This window comes from Diadema setosum, chromosome 18 (genome assembly GCF_964275005.1).
Source record: "Diadema setosum chromosome 18, eeDiaSeto1, whole genome shotgun sequence".
NCBI lineage: Eukaryota > Metazoa > Echinodermata > Echinoidea > Diadematoida > Diadematidae > Diadema > Diadema setosum.
The window spans coordinates 17,129,326-17,153,096 of NC_092702.1; the positions used below are offsets into that span (position 1 = coordinate 17,129,326).

A 23,771-nucleotide genomic window follows, 5' to 3' on the forward strand; every position below is an offset into this window, starting at 1 on the left:
ATTATTCGTACATTAACAATGGAATTGGTCATGCGTCAAATAAAACAGTGTTAAGACTAGGACTGTTATGTTGATTGTGAGTACCGTGCACTCCCATTATAACAAACACAAAATTCTGCTTACAACAAAATAAAAATTTAGGCCGCAACATTATCTGCTCTATTTCTTTTATTGTTTATTTGTTTCATCGTAACGAAATTTCGATATATAACGAAAGAAAATTGTCGTTTCTGAGGACTTTGTTATAATGGGAGTCCACTGTAAACATGGACTTGGCACACTGCTTGAGGAGAGAATACACAAATGCGACAGGACAAGGGTTAATCACTGATGTGTCTGAATGCTTACTGCATGTTTTACTTGACTGAATGCTTCAAAGAAATCAACAGGTTGTTATCAGGAGGATGGAATGATGTGAGGGTGAATTGTTTAAATGGCCATTCGGAGGAAGTGACTACCCGTTGACGATTTTCTTAATTTCACATCATGTGGTACATAAAATGACAGCTCCATGTATAGATTTGTGGAATATATCAAGGTCCTTGAGCAGATAAACTATTTAATAGCACTACTCTGAAAAAAAAATCAAACATTTGCGCTGAACAAGGATGATGATGAGATTAGGAGGCTCTCATATTTCAGAAATGTTGCAAATTACAATACCACTTGCTTAATGAGTTTATCTGTGTAGAATTCATGCATATTTTCTACTCTTGATCTGCTTCCTTGAGCACCCACTCATGCATTTTCAAGGTGAATTTGACATGTCATCATTCTTGTTCATTTTGATTTGTTATAAATTCTCAAAACATTCTCAGCCCTCATTCCAATCACTTTAAATTCCGTACTAAGTATACCCAATTTATATGGCACCAAACCGTACGATTATAACTTTTGAATGGATGGTCCGAATTTCCTCAAACTTCCATTGATGTGTTCTACTAATATAAGCTGTTATTTTTGCGAGGGTTTAATTTTCGCGAATTTCGCGAATCACAGTTGGATTGTGAATTTAACAACACGCGAAAATGTCTCCATGCGCCCTGTTGATAGTGCGTAAGCATCGGCATCAATTCGCAAAAATAACACCTTGCAAAAATGTCTATGGCCTCATCATTCGCGAAAATATCTGTACGTGAAAATAACAGCGTATACAGTATTCACGCAAGACAATACACATGTATATATGGATCTCATCTTTTGAGGAGTAGAATGCATGAGACTTCCCAGCTTGTACAAACTATCACCACGTACTGCTTGATTCACGAATATCCCTCCCATAATCTCTCGTGGGCATGGCCATATCCAATAAAGTGAGAATGATGGACGAAACAAGCCAGATACACTTTATTAAAGCCCATAAAAATTGGAATAACCCTGGTAGGGTATAGTGGGCATCCGGAGGGACCTTGCCTTTTGTTTTGATATTCTACGTATATGTATGTATGTGTATATACAAACATACAAAAAAAACCAAAAAAATGTCCCTGGACGGTTCCCGCAGCATCTGGGGGGAATTAATATCTCCTCGCCTCCTGAGGCCTATGAGGGAGATTTACTCGGCCAAATTGTCTGATCATCCACCCCCCTGTGGGTGGCATGCTCCAGTTCTGCATCAGATGAGAAGGATGCCTGGGCAGGTGTCGGGGGCTCATTGCCTTACAAACCATCCGTTTATCCAAGCGCATCTGCTCGTCAGGGCGCGGAGCATCTAATTTCCCCGGTTTTCCGGCTCGTGAAAGTCGCAATGTTGTCTCTCCTTTCCGCACCGTGTGTGCGATACCGGTAGATAACGATGCTCCACATCTGCATATGATGGCGGTTTCCATGAATCCATCTCGTTTCGCAGTTGCGTGCCAAGCCATGTGAAATTCTGCACCCCTTCTCGCCTCCTCCCAGTTTTTTGCTGTTTTTTTAAAAGATAACTTTACTGCTCTTCAATTTATGATGGTGTGGATCCGTGTCTGATACAGATGCACTGTAACTCTATGGGTGACCCAAATATACAAATTCCAAGCTGCAATATTTGTACAAAGGTACATTTGTATGAAGTTGAGCAATGCCGTATACAATGTTATTTACATCATTGCAATTTTGCAACTCAAATTGCACATTGATGGTATCCCATGACGGCATCGCCTTCAGGGCATTCATAATTCTACATTGCAGGTGTATAGAGATAATATCAGTGGAAAAATGAGCAAAGAAAATGGGATTCCATCGGGATTCGAACCCGAGACCTCCGTGATGCTAGCCTGGCCTGGTGCTTTACTGACTGAGCTATAGAAAGCCGCAGTACAGTGTTCCCAGAAACCTGTAATTCTCAATGCTAGTGTGGTCAGAAGCTATGGCAGTGTGTATGTGTATGACACACACACACACACATTGTCTAAAACCTGACATAAACCAGAAGGATAATTCAACTTGGGGATAAATGCGAGGGATTAGGAGAGATTTCCCTTGAATTTACTCATTGCTTGCATAAACTGGATATGCAGGGCATTAACCCGTTGAGGATGAGTCCCGAGTATACACTTGTACTTGGGCAGGTGTCTATGGGAAATGCTTGCAGTTAGTAGCAAAATCAGTCCATCCTCAATGGGTTAAAATACATGAGGGACTTCCAAAATCTTGGAAACAAGAGGTTGATGTGGTCATGTTCTTTTCCCCTTTTTGTGGCTGTTGTTGGCACTCTTAAATGACAGCTTTTGATCAGAAGACAAGCTCATTATTAACCCGTTGAGGACGGACTGATTTTGATACAACACGCATTTCTCATAGACACCTGCCCGAGTATACTCGGGACTCGTCCTCAACGGGTTAAGTGGCAGGTAATAAGATAGTGTCTTGTAAGAATTATCTCCTTGAAAGGTACAATGCACAATGACAATATGAAAATGACTTTTGACATAATGATATATGTTGCCTGTGGTCAATATGATTGGATTCTATTTTTAAATACTAGACACAGGAGGTGGTGACAATGAGAATAATTTAAATTGTTAATGAAGACATCCAGTAAATCACTGTGTGGCCAGACTCAGCTGTGATGTGCCAATATACAAGAGTGATAAGTTGTCATCTTCAATGACTGTCATTTAGTGAGTATATGAGTTTTCAACTCCAATGACAGTCATTTCGTAGAAGTGAGGTGAAGTCTTCAATGGTAGAATTAATGAGTTGCAGCCTCCAATGACAGTTGTGTCTTCAGAATAAGAGCGAAATTTCAGTAAAAGGAATGCTGATATGGGCTAATGTCAATGTGTTTTATTTAATAGTAGAGACTCGGTTTGATGCTGCAGTGATGGAGACCTTGGACTGGTAGAAACTCACTTCATATTTATTACCTCCGCCAAGGGAGGAGGTTATGTTTTCGTTATTGTTAGTTTGTTTGTTTGTTAGTTAGTTAATTAGTTTGTCCGTGTGCAAAATATCTCAAAAGGTGGTTAACGGATTTGGATGAAACTTGCAGGAAAGGTTGAGAATGACACAAGTAACAAACGATTAACTTTTGGTAGAGATCCGAGAATTTTGGGGGAATTTATGAAGGATTTTTTATATTTTGGCAGGTAGGGTCAATGAACGTGGGAGTTCAGGCTGCGCGTGTTTGAGGTTCGCATGCGCGCACTAAAGTGCGTGCTCTAGTTTCTGCCAGGGCGAGGCGCGCCGTGCAGCTGAGGGTTTGTGACGTAACAAAGGCTTCTATATTGGGAAATCGGGCGACTTTCAGCACACAATGCTATAAGTACGTATGGGTGGAAATCACTGATATCTCTATGGAAGAACAAGATCAGTGGTGGAAATGAGCTGCTGCATGCTTAGCTGAGGTCTGCACTCTCAGAGTGCTTCTCTAATTATTCATAACTTAATTTTACATATGCTTACTGATATGATGGAATACAAGTTGTCATCATCGCAGTACTTACAGTCATGACTCGAGTGGTAGAGATGAGTTTGAATGCAAAACCTGTAGGAAGTGTATGTCAGGTTGTGTAATGTGGTATGATTGAATAGTGATTGTGGTGGTGATGGCATGGTAATGGTGAAAGTGATAGTGATGATGGTGATGGTAAAGATGGTGGTAATGGTACTGATGATGGTAATGGTGATGATGATGATAGTGTTGGTGATGGTGATGGTGTTGGTATTGGTGATCATGTTGGGTATTGTGATGGTTTTGGTGTTGGTGCCGTTATGTTCGTGATGGTGATGAGGGTGTTGGTAATGATGGCGGTGATATGGTGATGGTGATGTTGGAGGTGATGGTGATGCCGGAGATGGTGATGATGGTGTTGGTAATGGTGGTGGTGATATGGTGATGATGATGTTGAAGGTGATGGTGATGGTGGAGATGGTGTTGGTGATGCTGATTGTGATTGTGATGGTGATGGTGATGGTGATGGTGATGGTGATGGTGATGGTGATGGTGATGGTGATGGTGTTGGTAATGATGGTGGTGTTATGGTGATGGTGATGTTGAAGGTGATGGTGATGGTGGAGATAGTTTTGGTGATGCTGATGGTGATGATGGTGATGGTGATGGTGATGGTGATGAGGGTGTTGGTAATGGTGGTGATATGGTGATGATGATGTTGAAGGTGATGGTGATGGTGGAGATGGTGTTGGTGATGCTGATTGTGATTGTGATGGTGATGGTGATGGTGATGGTGATGGTGATGGTGATGGTGATGGTGTTGGTAATGATGGTGGTGTTATGGTGATGGTGATGTTGAAGGTGATGGTGATGGTGGAGATAGTTTTGGTGATGCTGATGGTGATGATGGTGATGGTGATGGTGATGGTGGTGGTGGTAATTGTGATGGTAACAATGTTGAATGATTACTCAAATTATAACTTATTATGATATTGTTGATTGCTGTAGTGGTTGATCATATTTCTAGTGATGGTTGTTATCACAATGAAGAAAATGAAGATGATTATTATGATGATGATGAAAAGAACATGATGGTATCTCTCTGTTATGATGGTTATTTTATGGCCAAACATATTCAGTCAATTTATGAAAAACCCTCATTCTCTCTCTTTTCTTTCTACAGGTCACGTTCACATCACAGATTTCAACATAGCTACTATAGTCAAAGAGAACACGTACGGTACCTCTATGTCAGGAACAAAACCCTACATGGGTAAGTGCATTGTCATTTTATACTGCAAGGTAAATATGTGACCCGCTACAACAAAAGGATCCGAAAGTCGGGGGAGGACAATTTTCTGAAAATGACATGACATTATTCCCTTACTCTTCTACTTTAATTTCATATATAACACAACTCATAAAAGTACTCGGTTGCGGAGATATTGATGATTTTATTAGCGCATGTCAAGTGGTTGAGGAAATTAGAGTTTCGAGAAAAACGCCTTCAAAGTTATCCTTCCGACGCTATCATGATCAAGGCGAGGTGAGACAGTCTTCACCGCTTGACAATAGAAGGCATGCTCCTAGCAACCTCCGCAATGTTCATTCAAGCTTAGTGCCAGCGGTCTACGCGTGCCACGCACTGACCAATAAGATCACTCCCTCGTTGCTAGAGGCGGAGTCTAGTTGCGGCGCTAAATCCAAATCTTCGGACACGTTTCTGTAACATTGAAAGTCGGAAAATCATGGCCCAGAAAAACGCTAATTTCTTGCCTTTCGTTTGATCATTTAGCTTCGAAATTTCGGCAGATGATAGACAAAACATTAGACTACAAAATTATGCCAAAAACAGAAATCCGATAGTTTTGACCAATTTTGATGATGTGACTTCAAACTTGATTTTCTCGGCTCAGCCATCAGCGACTTTAGGATCCTTTTGTTGTAGCGGGTCACATTTATGCCTCCTCGGATTGTCTGTCCATCCCTCCATTCATCTGTCTAGCTGTTTGGATGTTCCACATCTCATCATCATGAGTTAAGTAAAAAAAAAAAAAAAAAAAAAAATTCTTAACCCGTTGATGACAGACTGATTTTGCTACAACACGCATTTCCCATTGACGCTTGCCCGAGTATATTCGGGACTCATCCTCAATGAGTTGAATGGATTTACTTGTTACCTGGCCCAAGGTATGCTACATGCGGACAGGTGTAGATCCTCACTAGATTTTTGGCTAGATCCCTCAGGGACAAAGGTCAGAAGTCACACTGAACGTTTGCTATTGACAAGGTTTTCTAGTAATCTCTGATGATAATGTAATCTGATAGGAAGTGTTGTGAAATAAGTAGACAGTAATTCTAAGCTTTAATGAAGTTATAGTGGTGGAAGGTCAAAGATCAAGACCATTTGTCACCCTTGCGCCGAGGACGTAAGCTCTGGGTGGGAGTTGAACTCGGGTCCTCCAATTAGGAGTCGGGAGTCTTATCCACTGTGCCACAGCGCCCCCTGTAATCTGACTGTGATAGATGTTTTTTTTTAATCAGAAATTGAAATGATTTGTATCTATTTTGTGTGTATTTCTTTCAACCTGTCACAAATAGCACCAGAAATCTTCCATACGGCGACAGACGACTGTAAAGGTTACTCGTATCCCGTGGATTGGTGGTCACTCGGTGTATGTGCCTATGAGATGCTCAGAGGGAAGGTAATGTTGACACAGCTTGCACAGAAATTCATTTTTATGCAAAACCGCTGTCCTCCGGTTTATATCAAAATTTGTCATCCACATTTAAAGGTAGGGAATCCCATTTGCATGCCTTAAATGAAGAGTTGTGTAAACACAGTGGTATGTTGAAGAGAGTATCATTTTAGAAACTCCCATAAATTAATGAAAGTGGAAGGTAACATTTAGTACATTTTTATTAACCGTTCGGTTTTGAATTGAATTTTTTTCGGGGCTCACCGTAAATTCCAGTACATTACTAGGCTACCTTTGCAGACCCATGCACTGCATGTGTGTCCATCATGTATATTTTGTGAATAAAGTTCATCAAAACTTACAAACATTTCTATATATGCATTCTTGCCACACACTCTATATGTTATTACATCAGCTCTTATACTTTTAGATTTGTGTTTATAGATAAAAAATACAGAAGACTGCAACAAAAAGGCGTAAGTGTGGCTGACACACAGAACTACTGAGTAGTTGAGTTTTGTGCATTATTCAAATTGTAGATAACTGTTGACTTCCAAATTTCTAAGCAGTGGCCTAAACAAGTCCCCTGAGGTTCATATTTAATGTTTTGCTGCATTTTGGGAGTTCTGTAAAAGGTATCCCCTACCTTTAAACTTCTTTTTGACCTGTATAGCTAGCATTACAAGATCCATCATATCAAATCATATCATACGAGTATCATAATTGAATGTATAATGTATCATATACAGTATATCATATGTATGGAGATGATCAAATGATCTAATTTTGCATAACCAAGCTTTCGTAATGAAATCATTGAAAGAGCATTGATCAAATGTATCTTGATGGGTCCTTGCTATATGAGCCCACTGCAAATTTCCCATGGAGAGACATTTTATCAAGTTGTCCAGCAACCTTTCAATACTGACCGCTCTTCACAAAGGTCATCTTTAGATATAGACATTTTATGTTATCCTTGAGTATCCAATACATGCAGGTTGACCGCACATAAATTTGTCTATGTGAAATTATTTTCAATTGGTTTATTTGCTGTCAATTTTTAGATGTGTCATTGCAGTGTTGGTTAATGTCTTGCCTGCGGTGTCATACACCCTAGGAAAGCAACATACCACAGATTGTAGATTCCGAATTGGGTTGCTGACGTGCATGTCCTTGAGTGGTTGTTGTTATTGTTTGAAAGCTTTGCAAAGTGGGAACTTTCTGGTTACACTAGTCATGGCTAGATCCATGGAAGGCCCTACTCTTTGTGACAAATTCCAAGAACAGGGGTCCTCGCTTGTTGAAAAACGGAATTAGCTTCTTCCGATTGGCCTTTGAGAGCTCGGCGGAGTTGCCAGGAACGGGAGATGTTGACTTGCTGGGGTCAAGTTTCGGGAGTTTGCACGAAGTGCGGGAGCCCCCGGTGTTCCTCGTACTGTTTGCCCAATCTGCTGCTTATGGCATTATCACAGCCGCGATTAAACAAAGGGGAAGAGTTTGCACCCAGCTTTCGGAGGGAATCCACCGGATTCATGGCCTTTTTCATTACGAGAGATTCGGCCGCTAGAGAGTATCTTGTTCACTGCCGTATGTCGTACACTGCCACTCTTCAGGTCCCGCAATCTCTCATACATTAATTTCTCTCCTACAAATGTACACGTCTTATTCAGTCTATTTTTATGTTTACCACATGTTCTCATTGATGCCCTGTTTAGACTTCATCACATTTTCTAATTTGTGTTTGAAAATACTCTTATAGTCAGCTTATGGTGTGGGAATTTCACTGTAAGTCCTTTGCCCCCCCCCCCCCAAAAAAAAAAGATACACTTTAGTAACAATGTCTAACAGTAGTACATTTGAATGTGATGTAGCTATCACCTTCCTGTTTAGTTATTTTGTGTATGTAAATCAAAAATGGATAATTGTATGAATATTTGAGTTGGCTCTTCGAAAGAGAACTTTCATGTAAGCAAGCAATGCATACAACTAGCAGCAAGAATATTTAAATAGGGATGAGGGGAGATGATATAATTGTTACTGATAACAAGTTTTATGAAACAGGACCCAGGTTTTTCCTGCAGTAAGAGAACAGATACATGTCCTACAGTCAACCTTCGCCTGAGTCAAAGGTCTCTTTAAGTTCTCTTCTCTTTATATTCCATTGATTTTAATCCCTCATAAGTCAAACTTCCTCTAAGTTGAAGTTATTTCTTTTGTCAAAACAGCCATTCCATGTAACTAGACACCTGGACCTTAAAATTTCAAGTTCAAGCAATTATTAAAGAGTATTTATATTTGGGTAGGTATATGTTCAAAGGGTGTAAATCTAATTTTTCTTGGCGTTTCATGTTCTTACAGCCGAATTACACCTCCCAGAACAAAGATCACATTTACAGCAAAAATGATGCCTCTTTGGTACTTTTTTTGATTTCCCTATTTAAGGCATGTTCTATTATCTATAGATTCATATTTTTTTCCACATGAGGCCTTGTTTTATATCCATTTTACCATATCAAGTTGTTTTTTTCATTTATATGTAATGAGCTAGACAATATTTTCTATTGAAACACCCTCGAAATGTGTCACGAGAGTCACAAAAATATGTTTATATTTTAGATTGCTTAAAAAGTAGTAGACTGTATGAATTGTAGCTGATAAATAATGAGGATCTTAGAGTCCTCAATCATACCAGAAAATAAGGTTTCCATTTGTAAACCCCTTCATTGTGTAAAACACCCGAACAATTGTGTCACGCGAGTCACGCAAGGATTTCTTAGGGTTGTCACGCGAGTCACAGTTTACAAGTTTGAAAGAAAGACCAGAATGATTGAGATTTAAAAAAAATAAATTCTGCCTTGATCCTAAATCATGGAAAAATGTTTAATTTGCCCAATTAAGGTAATTTTTTTTAATATTAATTGATAAATAAGTACTTTTATAATAAGTAATATATGCTACAAATAACTGGATTGTCAACTTCCGTTTGGTTGGTCAATAGAAAAAATGGAAGGAGGTGGGTGGCCGCCTTGTCACCAAAATTGCAGTATAATGCATTAGGAACTCTTCATGAAATTTACAACTACTTGTACACTGTACATGTATGTCAGCTCCACTTCTATTAAGTTCTTGGAACATTGCTTCATTAAGTGACAACAATCAGCAAGTTACATTGTATGAATATGACATGAAATGGCTTCAAATCTTCCTTCAGATTTTGCTGTCCTCCAAATTGACTTCGCTGAGAATCATTCATGCTCCAATTAAGATGAAGTCCAACCTGCTATTTGGAATCAGGTGCAAATAGCTCTCTATACATCAATAATGTGGCTCCAGTAGAAAACTATGAGGCCTACTTAGACCATGACAAAACAGTATGATGTTGTACACTGTAGTTTTTGTGGATGAGCTTCTGTCAATGGTCATGATTGTCAGCAGTGAAGTGAATTGGTCAAAATATGGTTAGATGGTCCTGCAAGCCAATTCAAAATAGATTTGTTATCAGTGCCCGACCTATGCTGATGGAGAAACACAACATTAACCTACAATGTAGTGTGGAACTTCAGCACCACAAGTCATGGAAAAGATCCAGTTGACACAGACATTGGGGCAGAGCTTTGGTTATGTGCAAAATCAAAACTTTTGCTCTGTCTCCACTGCTGAGGAATTTTGTCTAGCTGTATTTTTTTTTTAAACTGTTCCCACAACTTTCATCACAAACAAAGGGAAGTTGAAGATTGTTTAGAGGGTTTTTACCTGCCTGTCATCTTTGGAGTATAGCTGGGTGCGCGCCTGCACTACATTATTTAATCATCACGTCAATATGTATATCACCTACATGGAGTGAATATCTTGTCGCAAAAAGGCTCACTTCTCAGAGAAGCAGTGGTGATCTATCCGATAATGGTGATAGTGATGGTGGAAATGAGGATACCATTGGGCCTGCAAGTGCAGGCCCAAAAGTCAATTGGCTGATGGTGGCAGTTGCCTTCAGCAGAAAGCATCCCCAGCATCTATGGCACAAGCCTTCCAAGTGGTCAGAAGTGACATTTACCTTCAGTCACCTAGAGAAAAGGGAAGTATGTTCCACTGGCTGGATAAAAGAGCTGTGGCAGCCTGAATCAGACATCTAATGCAAAGTGCAGCAGCCATATCATGTCAACAATAGGAAACTAAGTTTAAGTTCATGACTGAAGAGATTGAGTCTTGAAACAAAACAAAAAACAATAAAACGATCCCAACAAACTAGGCAGGAAAACTGTCTCCACAAAGCAGTGATAAACTTATATATCATGTAGTTTACTATAAAAATAAGCAAAACATGGCAATCATTCTTCACATCAGACTCAGTAATGGTAGATAAGAAAGAAAAAGAGCATCAGTATGTGTGAGCATTATTTATTATAAGAGAGAAGTGAGGATTCTTTGTGCTTCAAAGTAACTTTAAAGTTTTGAAAAGAGCTTAAATGGATTCATATAAAATCCATAAGCAAAATATGCATGTTAACCTGAAGAAAATTTGAATTTGGTTCATTTTGAATAGAAGACTTGTTGATATAATTATAGTAAATATGAAAAAAATAAAAATTAATTGAAAAAGAATGATTTCCCAGATTTCTTGATTTGACGAGGGAAAAAAGAGGTTCAAGTGTATTTTTGCTGGATGTTTTATGTATTAAATATGCTATGAGCTCCCATGATCCAATCAGAGAATGGAGTTAGATGGTTTCTTTGTTTTAAAGATATGTGTGATGAAACCAACCATAAATAACATGTTAGGTTAAACATTTGGCTCATTTTACTCAATAAAATCATTATAGTAGGCTCGACTATTGGTCCTGAATGACACTCGTCACGCTCATGTGTCACGTGAGTCACATTTTTATATGCCAACTGAGTTGAGATGAAAAGTCAAGGGATGATGAAATTTTGACTTCTTGTTGCCTAATGTCTCAAAATTGAATGCAGAAAATTTTGTGTACATAGGACAAGTACTTTCTTACGAAAATCCAGTCAAGTGCAGTAAGGTCAGAAATCTTCAATAGTGTCGCGTCACGCGAGTCACAACAAAAAAGTGAAGTATCTCTAACTAGAATGACTTCACATCAAAAATTTCTGTGAACAAATGTAAAGGGTCGATACCTTGATTGAAATATGTAAAATAAACAGGTCTGCAAAATACATTTTTCAAGTACTCAACCATAACAAGTTGAAATTTTGTATAAATGTCACGCGAGTCACAATGGAATGGCTGAAAAGAGATTTGACCTATGCAGGTTTGACTGTATTCTCCCGTGTAGAGGTCAATATGAAAGTTATGAAAATATGAACTTTAGCTTGTGAGTTCTTTAATCCTCCTTCCAATTGAATGTATTGATCCTCATTAGATGCATTTATTTGAATCTTTACCATCTTATTTCTCCTATGCAAAATGTAAATTTTGTATTTGTGTTAACAGACACTGTGCTGCTTCTTCTGGAGGTTCTTTTTTTTTTTCCTTTCTTCCAAACTCAAGTTTTGGGACTAACCTGCTGCATCATGGGAAGGGTAGTGAAGATGCATAATTATCATGGAACAGCTTTATGAAGGAATCCACTTGTAGATGCTTAGTTAGGTGCTCTCCAAAGTCAGTATTTATTTTCTGCAGCCACTGCTGACTGCTCGCTCAAGCTCCCTTTACCCTGCAGCCATTTTACTTGTTGCGGCGGCTTCAGAAGACATAAGAACATGGTGCACATGGGCTCCATGGTGATCAGGAAATCAATGCTTTTAAGTGAATTGAGCGCCAAGGTTTTCTTCACGCTCAAGGGAGAGGGGATGCGGTGTGGCTGCCCTTGAATTCGAAATGTGTTCTTTGGAAAGTTTTGGGAAGAGGGGAGTGAATTATGCATTATTTTTAATGCTATTTTAAGGCAGACTATTTTAGTGAATGAGCATCTATTATCCAGAGAGGGTTTGAGTCTTTGTTGTTCTTATTGACTGCAAAGTTTTCAAGATCATCCATGATAGAAAGATATAATCCTTTCAAAGTCTGTAAATCTCAATTACTGTGGTTAACATGGCAAACAATTTGAATAAATCATTGATATAGGAGAACAGGAAACTCCTGATATTACTAATTTGTAATGCTAATGATTATAATTTTGGTAACTTGGTCCAAAGTTGACTGTTCTTGCATTATATTCAGATTTTGTGCATATTCCTATCTAGATTGATAACCATTAAACAATATCCCTGTAGAACTATCCCTGTGGAACTTGATTGAAATTACCCTTTGTCTGGACAGATATGATTATATTTTACTGTATCATTTGAGCTCCATTGCCAAAAGAATACTATTACCCTTGGCAACAAAGTCAAGGGTCTTTTGTTTTTTCTTTTGCAGTTTTGAGAGAAAGACCCATAAATGTTGTGGAGTTGATGTATGTTTACAGCAAAAGTTGATATTTTTGCCTGAGTAATTTTTTTTTTTGTGCCTGGCTGGATGAGATGAATTTCATGTGTTTTTATTTCTGCGCAATCACGACATTAATTACTGGAACATATGACATACAAAAATATTTGCATGCCTTTATTTTCTGCGCTATCTTCTGGTAATGAGCGAAATGCACAAAAATTTTTACTTTTACCATAATTCATATTGGAAGACATTGAATGAGATACAGAAGTCCAAGGGTAATATTAATATCTGGTAGCCCATGCACTGAGGTCATCCAATGTTGTGCAATTCCTTTCATAGATGGCATAATGTTTGAGGTACAAGACTATATATCTTTAATGGGACTTAAAAATTACCCTTGAATTATTATCAATAGTGTTCAAAATGCTTCAGGTGAAACATTTGGTATGTTGCCTTCCCCACTGGACACCAAAGATACTACAACATGTATATCTCACCTTAACCCGTTGAGGACGGACTGATTTTGCTATAACAACACATATCTCCCATAGACCCTTGCCCGAGTGTACGTACTTGGGACTTGTCCTTTACAGGTTAAAGGGTTGCTGCCTTTGAAGTGAGATGATAGTGATAATCAACTTGTTTTGTTTCTATGTTTCTCCATTCCCTCACAGAGACCCTTTGACATCCATGCCAACTCCTCCATCGGAGACATCCAGCATCTCTTTTCCACCAGTAATGTGCATTACCCCTCCAACTGGAATCCATCCATGACCGACCTTATCAAACAGGTAAAACGCCCTCTGTGTGAGTGTATTGGTGTGTATACTGCATACGCCATATGTGACCCACTACAACAAAAGGATCCGAAAGTCGGAGGAAGACATTTTAAAAAAAAAATGACATGACATTATTCCCTTACTCTTCAGCTTTAATTTCGTATATGACACGAGTCATAAAAGTACTCGGTTACGGAGATACATGTATTGGTGATTTTATGAGACCATCTCAAGTGGTCTAGGAAATCTGCGTTTCGAGAAAACAGCCTTCAAAGTTTTCATTACAATGCAGTCGTGATCAAGGGGAGGTATTAGACAGTTTTCAACTCTTGACAATACAAGGTCTGCTTATAGCAACCTCCGCAATGCTCATTCAAGCTTAGCGCTAGCGGTCTATACACGACCGATCAGTAACCAGGATGCCAGGCACTGACCAATAAGATCACTCCCTTGTTGCAAGGGGCAGAGTCTATCTGCGGCGCTAAATCCAAATCTTCTGACACATTTCTGTTCTGTTGAAAGTCAGAAAATCATGGCCCAGAAAAATGCTAATTTCTTGCCTTCCCCTAATCATTTAGCTTCGAAATTTCGGCAGATGATAGATGATACATTAGACTACAAAATTGTGCCGAAAACAGAAATCCAATCGTTTTGACCGATTTTGATGATCTGACTTCAAACACAATTTTCTCGGCTCAGCTGTCAGCGAATTGAGGATCCTTTTATTTTGGCGGGTCACATATGTTTAATGAGTCTAATTTTTGCGTATCAGGACTTTCAGATTCCGACTTTTAGTATTTTCTGTGCTGAAAAGAAGCTGCCTTACACACGGAACTGTGGTACACATATCAGCAGCAACAAAGGAAGGATGGCTTTTGAGAGGGCTGAATAGATAGAGTAGATAGATGATGGATAGATAGATAGATAGATAGATAGATAGATACATGTATAGATAGATAGATAGATAAATGTATAAATAGATAGATAGATGAATAGATAGATTAATAGATAGATAGATAGATTAATAGATAGATTGATAGATAGATAGATAAATAGATAGATAGATAGATAAATGTATAAATAGATAGATAGATAGATAGATAGATGAATAGATAGATTAATAGATAGATAGATAGATTAATAGATAGATAGATAGATAGATAGATAGATCAATAGATAGATAGATAGATAGATAGATAGATTAATAAATTATAGATAGATAGATAGATAGATTAATAGATAGATAGATAGATACATGTATAGATAGATAGATAAATGTATGAATAGATAGATAAGTAGATAGATAGATTAATAGATTAATAGATAGATAGATAGATAGACAGAGGGGAATATATCTATTCCTGATAGATAGATGGAGAGAGAGAAGGGGAGAAAGAAATGAAGATAGAGTGAGAGGGGAGAGAGAAAAAGCGAGGGGTTGGATGAGAGGATGATTAAGAGTTTAATGAATCGTAAAATCTCTCCTCAAACACACCGCCGAGGAGGACACTTACCCAAGATCTTGATGACTGCCACAATGATCGTATGTCTGTTTTGCCCTTGTTTTTTTTTTCTTTTCATGCGGTCTTAAGGAGGAAGTGTGTACAAAATCTCTGATTGATTTTAAGTACTGCCAGCAGTTCATTAGAACTGGCGGCAAAAATTTCTCTTTGCATGCAAAAAGGGAAACTTTCTCCACATATGTACCCCCTCCTCGATTTGACATAAGTTTCAAGGAATAATCTTTTCATTAATACATTGTATATTTATGCACTCTCTTATACATTAAATACAAAGTAGATGCTTAATAGCTTAGATTAAGTTAAATTTTGCATATTTATGCATGCAAGTGTTGCTTGCAATGCAGTCATGCATCAGAGTTTGCATGAATTCATTGGTGAATCTTATATTAAAGAAAAAAGGTTGTGATCTTTGCATTGATAGCATTCAAAGAGTGGTACTCTTTATGGGGGAATTCAAATTCAGATCAACTAAGATCAAAATGACATTGTAACAATCACATGTTGTAATGACCCTTATCTTTTTAATCCTTTTATTTTATGGTACTGTATACTTCGTGCAATCCCTTTGCATGATGAACAAAAGCATTTTAAAAGAAGATGAAGCTTTGCCTTCACAACTCCTCTTCCAGAAACATCTCTTCCAGTGTATTTTTCTCAAAATTCTAGGCACCCCCGGAACCCATGACAAAAAGTAGGCCTCAGTTTTACATAATATATAAATTCATCTCTATCTCCAGATGCAGTGCTATCTCAGATGGCCATATTGATGACATAAACCTCAAACATGAGCCGTGCAGAGGATTTACTTTGATTTGCAATTCTGCAATTTTGAGTCGAAGCGATGGGTATATATCGCTGAATGCAGCCCATTCTCGAGGGTATTGTGTGAGATTCCAAATAGTTTCACTGACAAGCCTGAGAGATATTCTCTAGGCTAGAGTAAAACTGATTCATTTTAAGTATTGAAGCTGTCTCAAAGTATAACCGGTAGTTTAGTAGCTGAAACAATACATCAGTGGTCAGTCCATTAAATCCTGTTTTATCCTCACATGCATTTATCAGAGTGAGTGATAGACTAGGAACAAGCAATTATACCTTTGTGGTGTGTGTGTGTGTGTGTGTGTGTGTGTGTGTGCATGTGTGTGGGTGTGCATGTGCATGTGTATAATACAAAAGAAAAATGCTCCATATGTTCTTGTTCTTCCATACAGTGTATGTGCTGAAAGTTATGCTTGGCAAACAGGGTGTTAATGAGGGCATGGATTTTAGTAATGCTGCTCTCAGAGTACAGCATACCTTGCTTTGAAATCATCAAGTCAAGTGCTGGAGCAAGATATAGTCATGGTGTTAACCACTTGCCATCCTCTAGGTATGTTTGAGTACAAAGGTGAAAGGTTCAAAATGCAGATCTTGATCCTAATCTTGTAAAAACTGCAGCCTTATCAATTTTTGTGGTACCTGGCTCATCAGTGCTACATGAAGTGAAGACGTGCTGATTAGATTTTGCGCAAAAGCCCTCAGGCTTAAGGACCTGAAATGGGCTCGAAAAAAATTGTCGCCTGAAATGACAGAGATTTCATATTAAAGTCAAAGGTCACCCAAATTTTGCTAATATGACCCCGTTTACAGTGCGAGGCTCGGCCGCGGCCGTGCCCGGCCCCGCTTCAGTGTAAACGCACAAAAGGCCAAATGCGAGGCCAAAATTGGCCTCGCATTTGGCCTCGCTCTGGAGGTGGTCTCGGCCGCGGCCGAGCCACGGCCGAGCCCGGCCTTTTCTTGGTATAAACGCAAACTGGGCCAAATGCGCGGCCAATTGCGCGGCCAATTTTAGTCTGGCTTCCAAACCCTCTGCCTGTATCTTTCGCTATTCAGGATATTAACCCCCTCAACGTCGAAAACTAGTATAGTTTAAGGTGGTTTTGTCCTGCAAAGGATTCTTTCCTTCGGCAAAGGCCTTTGCCCGAACGGCGACTTCGTCGCCACGGAATTCATTTGGCAAAGGGTCTGAAAACCAGACAATACCAAATTGCATTTGTTTTCAAGCAGAGCGCCACTACGACAAAATATTGAAAAGTTTGAATCAAAAGCGCGGCCGAGCCCAGCAGTGTAAACGGACAAAATTGCGAGGCTCGGCCGCGCAATTGAGGCGGTCTCGGCCGCGGCTGAGCCCAGCCTCGCACTGTAAACGGGGTCTATGTGACCGTGCATCACAAAACCAACAAAAAGTCACACCCCTTGATTTTACGTGGGGACTCAAAAAAGGTGATACGGGTCAACCAAGTCAATTTTGAGTTTTTATATTTTCTGAAAGAACTACTCTTCTTCTACATCATTTGTAAGTTTGGGATCATAAAATGAATGGGAAAGTGTGTTTTCAGAAGTTTTATTTATGGCCTTTTTTGTAAAGTAGTGAGATCAGGTATGTCTTAGATGCCCCTTTTCATTTCTTGAAAATCCTTTTCACATTCTTCACTTTCAACTCTAATAACTTTTGAAAGGATAATGCTACTGCTTTGAAAGTTAGCAGTAATCATGAACAAACTATGCTAATAGAGCATGCCCAATTTCAGCTTAATTTGATAATCCCTTCATTGTCGTTGCTTCGATGGTTTACATCCTGTTTTTGGTCCCATTCATTGCACACCTAGTGCGGTTTGGTAAAGATTAAGTGCTTAAATAGACCCTGTACTTCAGAGCCTCTTTTCTCAGTTCACCATATTCCAGAGTGCATGCTGTCTTTCCAATATTCAGATAGGTTAGGAGAGTCCATTTGAATTGAGTTATACATCATTGTAAAGCTTAGAGTCTGCTCTTTTAGAATCTGCCCTGAACTAAAAATCCATGTCTGGGGACTTTTTATTGGTTTTGTGATGCAGGTTCGCATATTACATTTTCAGACCATGCACTCCACTAGGGATAAGTGTGATACGACAGCGTTATTTATCGTTATTGTTGACATAATGTTGAAAATATATTTTCGTTGTGCAGAAAGGAACGAATTTTAACCTGTGGTCAGTGATCCAGATTAGTGAAAGGTCATACACTTATATGTGGTAATATATGCAGTGATGATTGCATGAGAATTTGAGGCACCCAAGTTGACCATGTGGAGCAGTTGAATTGCACTTAAAAGTTTATTTTGTTTTATGTACGAGTGTGTATGTGTGTACATGTATGTTTGTTTGTCTGTGTATGTGGATTTCTGTTTGTTTGTTGCAGACAAAGATGAGATACAATGTTCCAAGAGGAAGAGAGTTGATATGGACAGTAGGTGCCAGGTGGTAAATTACCCACGTAGATTTGGCCTTCGTCAAGGGCTCATTTGCGTCATTTCAGCCGGTAGTCACAGTTGCAAATCATCTTGCCATCGTTTGCATGATTTTTATGCTTACCTCTGGGATCAATTAGTGTTCATCATTCACGCAAATCCTTACGCCACTGCCAAATACGGGGGCTTCCCGCAGGTAAATGTGACACACGATGGCATAACATACGTGCTGTTATGCCGTTCTTTCCTATGGTCTGTAGAATAGGCCATGTGCTGCTAAAACCATGTGGTATTTTCTACATTTTCTGAAATTGCCACAAAACTGGTGTAAAAATCCTTCAAACCATTATGTAGGCCATAGAAATTGGACCCCCAAGGCATCCTGCTTCATGTAGAGATTGCATTAAAATGAAATAAGAAACAAGAATTGTGATTACCTGAGTAGGAAAATAAAATTACACAACACTCACATTTGCTTGGTTGTTGCCAAGCTGCTCACCATGGCAACTGGAAATTACTGTAGTTGCATGTGTTAGAATAAAGTGACATGCGATGGCGTCACATACTGCTGCTATGGCATTCTTTCCTACAGTCTGTAGAATAGGCCACTTGGTGCTAAAACAGTGTGGCATTTTCTACATCTTCTGAAATTGCCACAAAGCTGGTGTAAAATCCTTCAACCCATTATGTCGGAGATGGCAGGACCCCATCAGGAGTCTGGCTTTGTGCAGAGATTGTAGCAGTGTGAAATAAGAAAACAAAATTTGTGATTACCTGAATAGGGAAGTGTATGACACACTACTCACATTTGATTGGTTGTTGCCAAGCTGTTAACCATGGCATCTGGAAATGATTGTTATAGTGTCATGTGTTGGAACCTGTTTCATTAAATTAGACGATGGTTAATTTAATCTTCATAAAGTATGTGGTGTGAACATTCACTTGTACTCATTCACAATGCGAAGAGCGTGGTTATATCAATACATGTAAAAGCTAGTGCGCAGTTTATAATAGCAGTAATTGTAGCTGGAGAAATTAGTGAATGATTTCATTCAATGAAATCATTGCAATTCACTAAATTAAAAAGAAAATGCAGTTGGTAGTTATCACATGATGAGAAATCAGTTATTTACATGTGAGTTGATATAAGATGAACTCTACAATTATATCTACTTGAATGCCTTGATTCTTGATCCATTTTTTTTTAATCTTTATGAGAATTAAATTCATATTGAGAAGCAGATGGTTGTCAGTCTTTTGCTGGCTGTCCTGTGTGTTGCAAACGTGTTGTGATTACACTACATCACGTTTGTTCCAATATGTATAGAGCCTAAACATCTGCTCTAATTAGAGCCAATTTGAGTACCATTACAAGTACCCAAACTTTTGTATTTATGTGTCTTTGACCATTTTGCCAATTCAGAGGTTTGAATGAAGTAGATATCAACATAATACCCAAATATCTTTTTATTTTGTTTTGTTTCTTCTGTGGGAGGAAGGAGAATTTTATAGGTGTGGTATTGGAAGGCATCTTAACTTTGACACTAAAAGTAAAAGTTTATAGGAGATGGACTGCTTTTTATAGTTGACTGTTTGCAATGTTTCATTGGAAAAAAAAATGAGCTTAGGGGGATCCTTTAGTGGTTGCCGTGATGACACCATTGACAATATGCCTTTCTACAGCTGCCCCCCCACGGAAAAACGCAGTAACTGACATTTCTATGGATGTTTACTTTTTTGCAAAAATGAATAGTTTACCCAATGCTCTCCAATGTTAACAGGTCAGTTTTGCACAAAAAAAAATATGAAAGTGACCAAAATGCAATTTTTCACTTTTGCAAAAAGCAGTAACTGCATCCACTTGATTCAACTTTGCAAGTTTCCCCACGGAAGAAAGCAGTAACTAACAAAGCCCACGGAAGAAAGCAGTAACTAACAATTTAGTCTAATCATTCAGACTCTGTATAGTCCTTCCTGTAGATTTTTTCCCCCTAATACCATTTATTTTTTCTACTAATTTTTTTTTAACAATGTAAACAGCAGTTTCTTCCATAATTTAGGGGAGTAGATATAAAAAAGAGTGTTTCACCAGTAACTTGACTCTGCCCGCAGGGAATCATATGACAAGTTGTAGAAAAAGCTTCTTTCTGGAGACTAGCAAACCTGGCAGACTCAGCGCGCTCAGAGTGTAGAATACGCGTGCAGCTAGCTTCATGCGCGTAAATTCTGCAGCATACTGCACAGTAACTAGCTAAACACTGCATCACATCACAGTCGAGTCATCACTTGCACAGTATTGCAGGTCTGGTACAGTCTGAGTGATCTTGCCAGTGCTAACCATGCTGTCACACAGTTTCTGCGGTCCAGGCATGCCTGTAAATCTATCATGAATTGCAGAGGAAAAGTCATGGTAGCCATGGCTTTGGCCAGAACAAGAAAATCTAGGTGAGCTGAAAATATATTGAAGGGAGATGAGCACTAGTATTAATACACTAACGTTAGATGTAGGCCCTATAGGTCTACCGCGTACCAGATCTAACGTTACAGAGTAGATCTATTGTTAACTGTTTAGTGTTAGACAAAATGTCAGTAGGAGATTGTCCTAGGCCTAATCTAACGTAATAGATCTAGGTCTAGCACTAACATTGGGCATAGATCTGTAGTCTAGCTTAAGTGTAATGTCAGAGTTCGACTAGGATCTAAGACGAAGAGACTTGATATTTTATTGTCTAGTCCAGGGTCATGTGTCAGGGGCAAGGCCGGGCACTTCAAAGTTCAATTAGGGTAGGCCTACATGTACCTTATTTTTACACAGAATGCCATTCAATCGACAAGACCTAGTCTAGGTCTAGCGTTAGGTCCTAGATCTTATAGATCTAGACTAACCAGAAAGTAGAAGAACTTTATAACCTGGTGGTGGTAACAATTCTCCTCCTATGGTCATGTGACATGTGCAGTTACTGCTTTTTTCCATGGGGAAAACAGCAGACTCCTGGCCGTCTGCAGTTACTGCTTTTTTCCGTGGGGAAACTACCCAGAAACAAGGGTGAGCCACCGCAGTAACTGCATTTTCCTAAATAACATTTAAAAAATGATGGAAACATATTTTTTTCCTAGGTATTGTTAGACAACTAGGTATGGTGCATAATCATACCACAAAATTATTTTTGAATGTTTCTGTGTTTTTAAAGAATCTGCAAAAAACACAAAATCGCATTTATCTCAGCTCAGCAGTTATGCAGTTACTGCTTTCTTCCGTGGGGGGGCAGACAGGCCAGGATATTAGATTGTCTGCTCATTTGAAAAGTGCAGGGCACTGCTGAAAATATGGCTTGAGAAGAGGTGCATGATGTATGAGTATGTGTTGTATAAACCATGACTGTCCCAGTACTCATGACAATCCCAGAATGTTGTGTCCTTTTAATACCAGAGCCATTGCAAGTACCGTATTCTCCGGCGATAAGGCCGCACTAATTTTCACAGAAAAGAAGCAATAAACTCAGGGTGTGGCCTATGTGTGGGCACAATCAAATCATTGCCTATTCAACCTACCGAATAAGCTGCTGAACCAACGCAAGTAATTATGTAAGAGACTATGCAATGCACTAACAAGTAACTTGATATCATACAATGAATCAGTCAATCTTATAAACAACGCTATGTTCCACAAGCAAATGGCAATGAGTTTTATTCTGTAGTTTGATGCATGAACATAGCGCACACACATTCGGCTTTCCTTCACATTACAGGACACAGAGTTTGCGTCAGTCAGTGTCCATACCGTCAAAACTTAGAATAACAAACACACACATACACACAAAAAAGGAAACATGCAAAACTAGGCAGAAATACATTCAAAGTTTGTTGTCATAATTCAGAAAAATGGGTGAAAATTTTGAAAAAGAATATTAAAATCCTTCCGCATTTACTTTTGTCGCCAAAGTTGGGACGAGGCCTATGTGGATGTGCGGCCTTATCGCCAAGAATACGGTATCTATAAAGCTTGAATAAGTGGATAAACAATGCAATAATGTTGTTCATTCATAGTCATCGAGAATCATTTATGAGTGAGATTACATGCTATTTTTAATAATGCATCATCCCTGCTCCTTCCATGAAGGTGTCATGCCAGCTGACGTTTTCACGATATTCAGTGGATGTCCTTGTTACTTGGTTGGGCCCTGCTGCACTTGCTGGTGGGAAGATTAACCCCTCTAAATCTAGAAACTATTTGTCATGAGCACTGACCATCAACTGATTTTGAATGTTGACTAACAGGTATATACGCTATGATAAATGATGAATTTGATACACATTCTCATTGAGTATTTGAACAAAATCGCACTGCCGATATGTCGAGTGAGGATCCACCAAAAAGAAAAAGGAAAACAGTAACCAAATCTTTTGAAAGCACTTTCCGCAAAGTATTTTTGTCATATGGCTTTAGGGTAATATGTGGCGAAGAGTTTCAGGCGTGGGAAACTAGCTGCCACTGCCTACGGCAACAGCAAGCATTGTGGGTGCCTGCGATCAGTTGCATTGCCCAAAAACAGTGATAGTGAGCAAATTATGCAAAAATGCGCATTCAAGCTGAAGATGTGGCCAGACTTGAAGTTGGTTGGGGTCGTGCAGGCCTGTGTTGTGTTACAAACCAGATGTGAAATGTGGACTTTTATCATAGCAATCCACTATGCATATCACCTGACATACATATAGGCCTAGCTCATACCCATTGTACAATATGGGGGGGGGGGGGGGGATAGGAGAATGAAGAATATGGGGGTAAATAGAAACAGCTGAAACATGTACATGAATATGATTAGAAGTATGTCACTGATAATATCAAACCCCAACAATATTTTGAAGTTCTTGTGAATTTTCATGCAAGCTGCTGCTAGAATAATATGTTTGAAGAGAATTTTCCAATACATTATGTTCTTTTTAGAATCCCCACCCCCAGAAATCCAACTGTGTTTTATCTTGTATTCATGTAGCTGCATAATACTCTTTAAAAAAAGTCCTAATACCAACTGCAGTTGCCAGGACATTACATATTTTATAAGGGATATAACGGTTTGTTGCATCTTAAACTAGTATGTTCCTTCTGTTTTTGTTTTTGCCCGGAGCTCCATTGCATTAGAATGGATCACATCTTATCATATGATCTTGAGCTCAGAGAGGGTATTCAGAGTTGATATTTTTGTGACTTTACCAGCTCAGAATTATGGCCG

At 38.9% G+C, this 23,771-nt stretch overlaps 1 protein-coding gene across 1 annotated transcript in view; it reads left to right on the forward strand.

The window, feature by feature from the left end:
- LOC140242177 (serine/threonine-protein kinase 32B-like) overlaps positions 1–23,771 on the forward strand; it is a 167,834-nt gene that overhangs the window by 126,463 nt on the left and 17,600 nt on the right. Inside the window, exons 5-7 of the mRNA XM_072321943.1 lie at positions 5,058–5,147; positions 6,476–6,579; positions 13,645–13,761. Of these exons, the coding sequence (XP_072178044.1) occupies positions 5,058–5,147; positions 6,476–6,579; positions 13,645–13,761 (311 nt within the window). The remainder of the gene's footprint in view (positions 1–5,057; positions 5,148–6,475; positions 6,580–13,644; positions 13,762–23,771) is intronic.